At 44.9% G+C, this 12,915-nt stretch overlaps 1 protein-coding gene across 4 annotated transcripts in view; it reads right to left on the bottom strand.

Annotated features, from left to right (window-relative positions):
- Nucleotides 1–237: 237 nt before the first annotated feature.
- The window catches only part of grin1b (glutamate receptor, ionotropic, N-methyl D-aspartate 1b), a 70,819-nt gene continuing 58,141 nt past the window's right edge, over nt 238–12,915 (bottom strand). For 3 of the 4 annotated variants that reach the window (XM_044197410.1, XM_044197408.1, XM_044197409.1), the window contains 2 exons: nt 3,852–3,953; nt 1,196–3,167 (listed from right to left, as the gene is read on the bottom strand). In XM_044197410.1, coding sequence (XP_044053345.1) covers nt 2,628–3,167; nt 3,852–3,953 — 642 coding nt within the window. In that variant the 3' untranslated portion in view covers nt 1,196–2,627. Of the gene's footprint in view, nt 393–1,195; nt 3,168–3,851; nt 3,954–12,915 lie in introns of those variants that run through there. The other variant, XM_044197411.1, reaches the window with a different exon arrangement.

The raw sequence follows: 12,915 nt of genomic DNA, 5'->3' as shown, positions 1-12,915 counted from the left end.
TGTGTGTGTGTGTGTGTGTGTGCATGTGTGTGTTTGTATAATATGCGTGTGCATGTGTGTGTGTTGGCACAGTCTTCTCCTTCCTGTCTCAGAGGACGCTCAGTGTGTCCATCTGTGTGTGTGTGTGTGTGTGTGTGTGTGTGTAAAATGTGTGTGTGTGTGTAATGTGTGTGTGTGTGTGTGTGTAATGTGTGTGTGTGTAATGTGTGTGTGTGTGTAAAATGTGTGTGTGTAAAATGTGTGTGTGTAATGTGTGTGTGTGTGTGTGTGTGTGTGTGTGTAAAATGTGTGTGGCTCAGCAGCAGCAGTGAAGCTCTCGCTCTCTCTTAGACCACGGTGCTGACGGAGGGATCTGATAGGTTGAGCTGGCCGGTGATGTCAGTTGGGTACGGCTACAGAGAGACAGAGAGAGCAAAGGAAACACACACATTAATTCAGCACACACACATCACATATTCAGCCCCGACACACCGAGCGACGCCCGAGTTATTCATTGAATTATTGTTTTTTCTCTTGAAGACACTAAAAACATAAATATTTCTTTCCTTCCGTGTGAAAATAACGACGTCAGTGAAGGCAAAACCACCAAAACATGCAGTTCAAATATATATTTATGTATATAGACATTGATTATATTTGATTTAACCATCAGTTAACCATTAATGCAGTGTAAAGCATCAGTGTGGTCGCTATGGTTACAGGAGGTCCAGCATAAGGTGGCCACTAATTTATGGTGATTAAAGTAAAATAATGTATCCATAATATATCAATATGCATATATGGATGAATGATTATAACAACATTATTTATGGCTTTTATTTTAACCAACCAACAGTTTTGGTAGTTCTGAAAACTGCTCCGCTCTACGATGAGAGAGTTTATTAAGTCAAAGGCCCGGGGGGGCGGGTCATCGGGGGCGGTGGCGAGGGCGGGTCATCGGGGCGGTGGCGAGGGCGGGTCATCGGGGCGGGGCGGGTCATCGGGGCGGGGCGGTGGCGAGGGCGGGTCGGGGCGGGGCGGGGCGGTGGCGAGGGCGGGTCATCGGGGCGGTGGCGAGGGCGGGTCATCGGGGCGGTGGCGAGGGCGGGTCATCAAACTGCCAACATCATCTGAATCAGCAGATTCTGTTGAACTTGTGATGGAGATTTTTTCTGATTCATTTTGGTTTTCTGTAGCTCTGTTTACCCCCCCCGCCCTCCACCTGTTGGTTGCCATAGAAACAAATGTGGTAATAACGTCTGGACCTCAGTAACTTGTTTGTTTGCTGGTTTTTGTTTTGTGCCTTTTTTCTGGTGGCTTTACAGTTTTTTGTCCCGTCTTGTTGCCAAGCAACAGCAGCGACATCAGTCAGCTGTGTTTCCAGCGTTTAGGGAGTTGGTTGTTTTTTTTAGCTTTCAAACAATAATCAAACGTGTGAAACTGATCTGAAATCTGCAGCAGCGCCGTGAAAACATTCCCGGTCGCCCCCGGTTGTCAGGTTTGGTGCCATTTTGCCTGAACAGAGACCAAAATCACATCCAGCTCCCGAGAACACTGACGTCATATCGTTCAGTTTGTTAATTAGTCCTGAACGAGCTGATCGACAGAAAATGAATCAACAACTATTCTGATAATCGATCGTTCGTTTGAGTCATTTTTCAGTCGGACACTCGTCCTCGTGGGGCTTTGGACAAAACAAGACGTGAAGACTTTTGGCTCATTTCTAACCTAAATTCGCTGAGAAAGCAATCAACAGATCGCTTGATAAATATTGATTGGCCCTGGAAGAAATGCTGTGAGCAGAGACTGCAGCTCCCGAGGGGTTCTGCAGGAGTCTGGACAGGAAGTCTGGACAGGAAGTCGGTCTACAGGTCGGTCGTGCTTGCAGAGGAGGACAGAGGCAGCGTGTGTGTGTACAGCATGTAGTCTGGACACCATTCAAATCCACTGAGAGAGAAAACACTCATATAGAAAATAAAGAGAGATGATCACAGAGAGAAATGAGTTAGAGACTCTCGCCGGCTTCTCCCCCACCTCGCCTGACTCAGTACAGCCGGCTGTCTGTTACCGATCATTAACACACTTCAGTGACCTCGTCTAAATGTCCGAATGTTCAGTAACAGACGGCGCGTGAGAGGGTGATCCCTGAGAAAAGACGTCCCGCTCCATTTTGATTCCCTTCACATTAAACAAACAGGACATCTGGAGGAAGAGGGGATGCAAAATGGCCGAAAAGACAAAAGAAACACAGAAGATCTGAGAAGTCTGAGGAGAGCGGCTTCGTCTACTGCACTCTTAAAAAAGATTTCAGAAGCTGAACACCATGACAACACACCTCAGAGCTGGGAAGACAAACCCTGTCTGTCCTCTGCAGAGGTGGAATAACCTTTTTTTAAGAGTGCATCAAAGACTTTCTTTTTGAGTTTGGCGTGTTTCTTCCAAACTGAGACTGGAAAGAAAGCAGAGAAGCGGGCGGCGGCCACAGACTCAGCCCTCAGCACTGATGACAGAAATGATTAGCAGCGACAGGTGTTTAATGAAGTCAGTTCGGCTCCGAGGCACCTGTGGGAAGAGCAGAGCTGGAACAACATGTCGTTTATTAGCCGAGGGAGAAGCCAGGAAACATCACGGTGTCTGACAGCTTTAATTCACCGGCTCCTGAAACCGCCGTCTCGCTGATAATGAGACGAGCTAGAGAGAAAAATGAGTCTCTGCGGGCCGACCTGTGAGGACGAAGAGCTGATCGTTAGCAAGAAGAAGAAGAAACCTCTCTGAAAAGGCTTGTGGGATGTTTTGAGAGCATCAACAGTGATGGCGAGATGACGGGACAGAGACAGGAGAGGAAAAAACAACAGAACAGGGACAACAGACAGGACGGACAGGACGGCGACAACAGACAGGACGGCGACAAACATCAGGACAAAAACAAAGAGGAGGGATGAGAGGACGAAAGGTCCACAGGAGAAAAGAGACCACACAGTCTGACCCTCTTCGCTTCTCCTTTGCAAGAGGACGACTCGCTGGGAGAAATGAAACCCGGCAACAACACGAGCTGAGTGGACGGATCGAAGCGGACGCTTTCTGTCTTCAGTCTGTCTGAGGGACAGGTGAGCTGATGGAGGCGGGAAGGTAAAGATGGCTGACTGACAGACGGGCGGCCATGATGAGTCACCAAGGAGACGATGGAGCTGGAGATGAGAGGGGAGGAGGAGAGGGGAGGAGAGGAGAGGAGAGGAGAGGAGAGGAGAGAGGGAGGAGGAGAGGAGAGGATGGGGGAGGAGGAGAGGGGAGGAGAGGAGGTTGGGGTTGGGAGGAGAGGAGGAGAGGAGAGGAGAGGAGGAGGGAGGAGAGGATGGGGAGGGAGGAGAGGGGAGGAGAGGAGGTTGGGGTTGGGAGGGAGGGGAGGAGGAGGGAGAGAGAGAGAGAGAGGAGAGGAGGGGAGGGGAGGAGAGGAGAGGATGGGGAGGAGGAGAGGAGGGGGAGAGGATGGGAGGGGAGGAGAGGAGGAGAGGAGGAGAGGAGGAGAGAGGAGGAGGAGGGGAGGGGAGGAGGAGGAGGAGAGAGAGGAGGAGAGGAGAGGGGAGGGGAGGAGAGAGAGAGGAGGAGGAGAGGAGAGGAGGAGAAAGGGGAGGAGAGGAGGAGAGAGGGGAGGAGAGGAGGGAGGAGGGGAGGAGAGGGGTGGAGGAGGAGAAGAAAGACAAATGACAAACAAAAAAAATGGCAATGATAGGAGAAGGAGGGAGAGAAGACAAACTGAGCATAAAAGGATGTGGAAAGACACAAATATGAAAGTAAAGAAAGGTGGAGGATGGACAGGACAGGAGGAGGAGGAGGAGGAGGAGGAGGAGGGTAGGTGGTCTTCATCTCCTTACCGTGGCGTCCCCGGAGGCCCTACGGCGTTTGAGGTCGGAGGTCGCAGTGATGGACCTAAAAGAGGTTTTGGGCTCAGGCTCTGCTCTACCACTTTTCCTATCCTAAAATAAATGATACGATAGGTGCACACACACATTAACACGCAGCAGAGACACGTCAACTACTCTACACCTGTGTGTACTGCAGTACTATGTGTGTGTACTGCAGTATAATGTGGTGTGACGCAGTATAATGTGGTGTAACGCAGTATAATGTAGTGTGACGCAGTATAATGTGGTGTGACGCAGTATAATGTGGTGTGACGCAGTATAATGTAGTGTGACGCAGTTTAATGTGGTGTGACGCAGTATAATATGGTGTGACGCAGTATAATGTAGTGTGACGCAATATAATGTGGTGTGACGCAGTTTAATGTGGTGTACTGCAGTATAATGTGTGTGTACTGCAGTATAATGTGTGTGTACTGCAGTATAATGTAGTGTGACGCAATATAATGTGGTGTGACGCAGTTTAATGTGGTGTAATGCAGTATAATGTGTGTGTACTGCAGTATAATGTGATGTACTGCAGTATAATGTGTGTGTACTGCAGTATAATGTGGTATAATGTGGTGTGGTGCAGTATACTGTGGTGTACTGCAGTACTATGTGTGTGTACTGCAGTATAATGTAGTGTGACGCAGTATAATGTAATGTAATGTGGTGTGACGCAGTATAATGTGGTGTGACGCAGTTTAATGTGGTGTACTGCAGTATAATGTGTGTGTACTGCAGTATAATGTGATGTACTGCAGTATAATGTGATGTACTGCAGTATAATGTGTGTGTACTGCAGTATAATGTGGTATAATGTGGTGTAACGCAGTTTAATGTGGTGTGACGCAGTATAATGTAGTGTGACGCAGTATAATGTGGTGTGACGCAGTATAATGTGGTGTGACGCAGTATAATGTGGTATAATGTGGTGTAACGCAGTTTAATGTGGTGTGATGCAGTATAATGTAATGTAATGTGGTGTGATGCAGTATAATGTGGTGTGACGCAGTATAATGTAGTGTGACGCAGTATAATGTGGTATAATGTGGTGTGACGCAGTATAATGTGGTGTGACGCAGTTTAATGTGGTGTGACGCAGTATAATGTGGTGTGACGCAGTATAATGTGGTGTACTGCAGTATAATGTGGTGTACTGCAGTATAATGTGGTGTGACGCAGTATAATGTGGTATAATGTGGTGTGACGCAGTATAATGTGGTGTGACGCAGTATAATGTGGTGTGACGCAGTATAATGTAGTGTGACGCAGTATAATGTGGTATAATGTGGTGTGACGCAGTATAATGTGGTGTGACGCAGTATAATGTAGTGTGACGCAGTATAATGTGGTATAATGTGGTGTGACGCAGTATAATGTGGTGTGACGCAGTATAATGTGGTATAATGTGGTGTGACGCAGTATAATGTGGTGTGACGCAGTATAATGTAGTGTGACGCAGTATAATGTGGTATAATGTGGTGTGACGCAGTATAATGTGGTGTGACGCAGTATAATGTGGTGTGACGCAGTATAATGTAATGTGGTGTGTGGTGTGATGCAGTATAATGTGGTGTACTGCAGTATAATGTAGTGTGACGCAGTATAATGTAGTGTATAACGCAGTATAACGCAGTATAATGTGGTGTGACGCAGTTTAATGTGGTGTGACGCAGTATAATGTAGTGTGACGCAGTATAATGTGGTGTGACGCAGTATAATGTGGTATAATGTGGTGTGACGCAGTATAATGTGGTGTGACGCAGTATAATGTGGTACTGCACGCAGTATAATGGTGTGACGCAGTATAATGTGGTGTGACGCAGTATAATGTGGTGTACTGCAGTATAATGTGGTGTGACGCAGTATAATGTGGTGTGACGCAGTATAATGTGGTGTACTGCAGTATAATGTGGTGTACTGCAGTATAATGTGGTGTGACGCAGTATAATGTGGTGTGACGCAGTATAATGTGGTGTACTGCAGTATAATGTGGTGTACTGCAGTATAATGTGGTGTGACGCAGTTTAATGTGGTGTGACGCAGTATAATGTGGTATAATGTGGTGTAACGCAGTATACTGTTACACTACTATGCACATACAGTATAGTATAGTTTAGCAGCATAGCATCATCGTACAGCAATAGTATAAAGTATAGCGTAGCGTAGTGTAGAAATGGAATAATGTAGTATATACAGTATAGTGTAATATAGTATAGTGTAACATGCCATAGTATTATATAAGTTACTTCATATAGTAATGTAGTATAGTACAGCGTAGTATAGAACAGTAACAGCATAATATGATGTAGTATTGTATAGCACAGTATAGTAATCGTACAGTAATGAACAGTAGCAGTATACAGTGTACTTTAGTTTAATATAGTATGGAGTTGCATAGTATATAGTAAGTGTAGTATCTAATAGTATAGTATTGAAATGGTATAGTACACTATAGTATAGAACAGTGCACAGTTTAGTGAAGTACAGTGTAATTTAAATGTAGTATAGAAAGGTGTAGCGTAGTATCTAGTAAGTGTAGTATGCAATATTATAGGATAGTGATAGTATAGCATAGTATAGTAAAGTATCTGTATATAGTGTAGTGACAGTATGTAGTATAGTAATACTAATCTTAATAAAGTACATTTATTGAATGTATTAATATTGACTTTGTACTGTGTGTCGAGTATTTGTGTGTTGGACGCTGTTGACCATCTGCTGAGTGCAACAGCAGGTTATATAACACTGTGTGTGTGTGTGTGTGTGTGTGTGTGTGTGTGTGTGTGTGTGTGTGTGTTGATGTGTGTGTGTGTGTGTGTGTGTGTGTGTGTGTGAGAGTCCGGTCCTGCAGACTACTTCCTGTTTCAGGTGAAGTGATGTTTCAGTAAAACACGAGAGCTTCATTCTGTTTTACTGCCCACAGCCACAAACACACAGCAGCAAACAACATGAGGCTCAAACACAGGAACACAACAGGAAGCACGTCACGTAACGCAAAGGAAACATATCATTGGGGGGGACAGGGGAGGGGGTGAAGGGGAGGACAGGGGAGGACAGGGTATGGGGAACAAAGATGGCGGATGAGGCCAGAATGAAGCAGTGATGATGTTTGTTCATCTTGAACACATCAGATCATTATACCAACACTCTGCTGCTATAATGCCATCTCCCGGTGTGTGTGTGTGTGTGTGTGTGTGTGTGTGTGTTGAACAGAAAATGGGGGGAGGGAGGGGGTGCAGCACATGGATGATGGTCAGCATGGTGTTTCACCTCTAACATCATATAAAGACATCATCAGTTTGACCTTTGACCCGTCACTGTTCAGGTTAGGGCTGGGTATCAAACATGAAGGTCTGGCGTTATTCTGTATTTTCCTTCCTGTCAACAAATCCTAAAAGACCAAAACCAGGTCTGCGCACCCCAGGAAGTGGCCTGTCTCCACAGAGTATTTGGTTCAGTCCTGGTGATGCAGCGTCGACTGCAGCGGGAGGAGCTTCAGTAAAACAAACAGCTAATAAGCTACGATAGCTTCCTCCTTGTTGGACTCTCCGAGTCCCAGCAAATGTGTGGCAAGTTCAGCAAAGTTTGCGTAGATTTATCCCCCCCCCCCCTCGTGTCACCAAAATGTCACCATTTTAAAGGCTAAAGGCCTTCAGTCCGCCTCTCAGTACCGTCTGACTTCCTGTCTGCGGCTCTCAGCTGCGAGCCCATTGGCTCCTGCGTGAATCTTTAAAAACACCTCACAGATATATAGTTTCCTGTTCCACTTCAGCTTGCAGTCCTGCGTGTAAAGAGTGAAGCGTGAGGCGTTACGCGGCTGCTGTAGACAGCTGTGTTGATTAATGATGATGTCATGTCTCCCCTGCAGTTACGATGTGCACTTAAAATCATTGCACAAGTAGTTCGTCTTCAAGCAGCCTGATTTTGTGACAGTAGAGTAAAAATGTAGCAGGAAGCTCCTCCGCTGGCTTACAGCAGGTGACGAAGTTAGTGTTAGTTCGTGTGTCTTTGTACTTTTCATGTACAGAAACATACAGTCATTGTTGGGAGATGATGACAAGAAAAATACAGAATATTACCAGACTTATATACTTAAATGAAAACAACTGTAGAAAAACACATTTATACTCAACAAAGTAAGGTATATATATAGATTATTATATTTTACATTTCTAACAATACCCAGCCCTAGTTTGGATTCTTGGAAACTGTCAACACATTCAGTTTGAAATGGAAAACAAAATCAATAAAACACATTGATCATGAATTAAGAGCATAGTTTCATCCTGAGACCCGAACTGGGCATCAGACTGGTAAAAACTGACAGACTGCGTTCCCAGAGAGATGAAAGGGCCCACAAACACATTTCTGGGTCACTTTCTACATTGGTTAAAGATTCGAGTCCACCAGCAGTAACAGAACAGTGGAAGACTTTGATCAGAGCATCAGTCAGTAACAGGGGATCACATGAACTGTCTGTGGTAAGTTTAATCAGGATTGCTCATAGGCATCTTGAGTTATGGGCAAATATGTGATAGACCACACCCACTCGCACCAATCAATATGAAACGTCAGAATTTGGTTAATACTTGCCCCCAGACCATGCACCCGGTCCACCGGGCCTTGAGGTACAGTTTTGTGGCGTCCCCTATGGGTCGAGCTCAAAATGCTTTGGCACGCCTATTCCCAAACACGGAAGATATCGCCCAAGATTTATGACGATTGGACAAATTGTTAATGAGTTATGGACAATTTCGTGCTAAGCCCCGCCCTTTGCGAAGATATTTTGGTTGATGGCGGCCATGTTTTTCAACCGATCTTGCTCATTTATAATAGAAACGTGTATCTCAGTCCCGCGATGCTGTATCAAAGATTTGGTGTCGATAGAGTCAAAATTCAAAAAGTTCTGTTCATTTGACTGTTTTTCACATTATACAAATTAGCAAAAAAGCCATCATGGCGGATTGTGTGAGGAATTTCAAGTCAATCGGAGTCACGGTGGTGAGGGGCGTGGCCTTTCCAAAATTGCATTTTTGGGCCTTAATTACAGCGCCACCATGTGGCCGATTGGGCTCATATTTCTACTGGAGCAGTTGCACGTCATTTCCAGTTACTGGGCCAAGTTTCGTGTTTCTAGCTCATTCCAGCTCACGGGAATTTGAGCCGCGGCATATGACAAATAATGAAACCGGCACAAACGCCATGAACGCTGTCCTGCAGTAGAGATACACTGATCCTGTTCCTCACACTGAACTGTCAACCAACGGCAAAAATCATTAAACGTGTCTCCAATTATTCAGATCTGGAGCTGCAGGTCTGCAGGTCTGTACGAGGCTGTTTAGCCGCTGGCTACAGTTTAATACCACCTGCTAGCTAAAAGCTTCAGAAACTCACATTCATATTTAAATGAAAACTAAAAGAACAATGTGTCAAACTGAAGCTACAGTTGACTAAAGCAAAAACTATAAAGAAAAAGATAGCATGCTAACAAGTCTGATAGCAATGCAATTGTCCACACAAGAGGCGAGTTATGCTAACAGTAGCTAGCAAGCTAACAGATTTTTATCTCGCTGATGATGTACACGCTGTATTCTGGTGTTTCAAAGCTGTTAAATCATTCCTTAAATCACACAGCGACTGTCCAATCATAGCTTAACATTTCTCCACATGGAGCTGCAGTCAGACAGAAACTCTGAAAACACAGAGTTTACAAAACCAAAAACACAAGAACAAAAGAATGACTGACACCTCCTGCAGTATCTTGGCCTCCCCTTCAGCTCTCCGGCGCCCCCTGGGGAGGCTTCAGTCTTTCTCTTTAGTCTCTGTCCTGCTGAACGTCTCTTACAGACCAGATCCTGTAATCTGCAGTTTCATTCCCCACCTCCTCCTGTGATTTTCATCCTGTCTCAGTCTTTATTCAGCTTTTACCACCAGAATACAATTTGCACATTTTCAAAAACAAAAGCATGATGAAATAAAATCTTTCTAATATTACTTTTTACTGCGATCTTACTGGTTGTGGACTGTAAACACATAAACATTGCTCTTCTTCTTCGATCATTGCACATGGAGGACGGAGGCCAGCGAAAGCTGAAGGTTTCACCTCATCACGTGTCTGCTGATCCGTCTGGACGAGTGTTTTGGTTTGAAAAAGCGTTTCCTCTCAGTTCTCTGAGAGCTGCTGTGTTTTATGTGCTAATCCTGCCCTGCTGACTCCTCGCCTTAAGACGCAGCTGTTTGAAGTGCTAATCGTCCTCTGCTAGCTGTTAGCTTTTAGCGGCTAGTGTTTGAAGTGCTAATCCAGGCAGAGAAGCGATGATTATTAATGTGTTTCAGTCCAGCTGCCGACGAGGCCGCAGAACATCTGGAACAAAGACTTCAAACCAGAAACAATCGGAGCAGGTTTCTTCTTCTGCACGAATGAACTGGTTTCTGTTGCTTCTCTGAAGAAGCTGTTCGCTAATCAGTTTCCATGTAACGCAGAATCAGTGTGTACATCTGTACAACCGTTTCCATACTTTCTTCTCGTTGATGCTGCAGTTCTCCCATGTTCCCTACTCAGATCGATAGAGCGGATATTCTGCGGCCCATTTAAAAAACATTTCTTTCTCTCAGTGCTCGGTGATTTTAATCCAATCAGAGCACAGAAATGTTTGACTCAGTAATAATTACAGGCCAGCTGTTTTTCCTCTTCACAGTGGCCGAGCTGCTGCTGTTTCTCACTGTCCTTTCATAAACCGATCGATTAATCAATAAAATAATCAGCAGACGAATCGATAATGAAGATAATGGTTAGCTGTAGCGCCGGTCCTGTCATGTTGTCGTGCTGCGTGATAGGTCATGTCATGTTTTGTTATGGTATACCATCTGTGATGTCATCTGCAGGTTAACATCACATGACCCCTCACACTGTGTGTGATGTCACGTGTCATGTCATGTGATCAGCGCCTCCACCGTCTGTCTGAGGCTTTGAGAGTCTCCCGATGGTTTGGCTCCTTCGTGCCGAGCTGTCTGTGTTTTTATTGGTCCGTCTGCTGTGTGAGGTCATCAGCTGTGCAGCACTCAGACAGTAACTCGCTGTTAAAGAAAGAGCTGCATTTCATTTTTATGTTTTCAGTCTTTTTTCTCGTGCTTTATGTCCTCATGCGTTCACTTTGCTTGCCGTATGAAAGGTACTTTGAAAGGTCGCGTAACATCAGCTCACGTTTCAGTCAGATTCCTGTCAAACTACAGAAGCTGCAGCTCGATGTTGAGGATAAACAGTGAAAATGTTGGTTTCGTTAGTTTATAATACATTAATATCGATACCTTCATCTGCCTTTTCTAAGATTTGACTGCAGTTTGCTTTAATTTTATGATACAGTTCAGTTTTTAGAGTTTCTCTGCTGTTCAGTCTTTGCTGCACTGTGGCTCTGTGTTCCCCCACAGAGAACAATAAAGTTCGATTTGAACTTTTATGAGCTGCAGCAGTCGCTTTAATGACAGGCAGTTCTTTTTCAAGGAGATACGAGGTCATTTGCCGGCAGCCATTAAAGCTGTGTGTGCGTCTGGCGGACTGTGACTGCTGCAACCGGTTCAACACTAAACACAGGAAACATACAGGAAGCCATCAGAGTGACGTCATCAGTGACACCGCTGTGATCCTGCAGCCTCCAGACAGTAACACGCAGTACTGTGTAGTACTGTGTAGTACTGTGTAGTACTGTGTAGTACTGTGTAGTTCTGTGTAGCTCTGTGTAGCTCTGTGTAGTACTGTGTAGTACTGTGTAGTACTGTGTAGTTCTGTGTAGTACTGTGTAGCTCTGTGTAGTACTGTGTAGTACTGTGTAGTTCTGTGTAGTACTGTGTAGCTCTGTGTAGTACTGTGTAGTACTGTGTAGTTCTGTGTAGTACTGTGTAGTACTGTGTAGCTCTGTGTAGTACTGTGTAGTTCTGTGTAGCTCTGTGTAGTACTGTGTAGCTCTGTGTAGTACTGTGTAGTACTGTGTAGCTCTGTGTAGTACTGTGTAGCTCTGTGTAGTTCTGTGTAGTTCTGTGTAGCTCTGTGTAGCTCTGTGTAGTACTGTGTAGTACTGTGTAGTTCTGTGTAGTACTGTGTAGCTCTGTGTAGTACTGTGTAGTACTGTGTAGTTCTGTGTAGCTCTGTGTAGCTCTGTGTAGTACTGTGTAGTACTGTGTAGTTCTGTGTAGTACTGTGTAGCTCTGTGTAGTACTGTGTAGCTCTGTGTAGTACTGTGTAGTACTGTGTAGTTCTGTGTAGTACTGTGTAGTACTGTGTAGCTCTGTGTAGTTCTGTGTAGTTCTGTGTAGCTCTGTGTAGCTCTGTGTAGTACTGTGTAGTACTGTGTAGCTCTGTGTAGTACTGTGTAGCTCTGTGTAGTTCTGTGTAGTTCTGTGTAGCTCTGTGTAGCTCTGTGTAGCTCTGTGTAGTACTGTGTAGTACTGTGTAGCTCTGTGTAGTACTGTGTAGTTCTGTGTAGTTCTGTGTAGTTCTGTGTAGTACTGTGTAGCTCTGTGTAGCTCTGTGTAGTTCTGTGTAGTACTGTGTAGTACTGTGTAGTTCTGTGTAGTACTGTGTAGTTCTGTGTAGTTCTGTGTAGTTCTGTGTAGTACTGTGTAGTTCTGTGTAGTTCTGTGTAGTTCTGTGTAGTTCTGTGTAGTTCTGTGTAGCTCTGTGTAGTTCTGTGTAGTTCTGTGTAGTACTGTGTAGCTCTGTGTAGTACTGTGTAGTACTGTGTAGTTCTGTGTAGTACTGTGTAGTTCTGTGTAGTACTGTGTAGCTCTGTGTAGTTCTGTGTAGTACTGTGTAGTACTGTGTAGTTCTGTGTAGTACTGTGTAGTTCTGTGTAGCTCTGTGTAGTTCTGTGTAGTACTGTGTAGTTCTGTGTAGTTCTGTGTAGTTCTGTGTAGTACTGTGTAGTTCTGTGTAGTTCTGTGTAGCTCTGTGTAGTTCTGTGTAGTTCTGTGTAGTACTGTGTAGCTCTGTGTAGTACTGTGTAGTACTGTGTAGTTCTGTGTAGTACTGTGT

This window comes from Siniperca chuatsi, linkage group LG5 (assembly GCF_020085105.1).
Source record: "Siniperca chuatsi isolate FFG_IHB_CAS linkage group LG5, ASM2008510v1, whole genome shotgun sequence".
In the NCBI taxonomy this organism is placed as follows: Eukaryota; Metazoa; Chordata; class Actinopteri; order Centrarchiformes; family Sinipercidae; genus Siniperca; species Siniperca chuatsi.
Note: the sequence above shows the minus strand (reverse complement) of the source record. Positions and strands in the feature narration are given on the sequence as shown.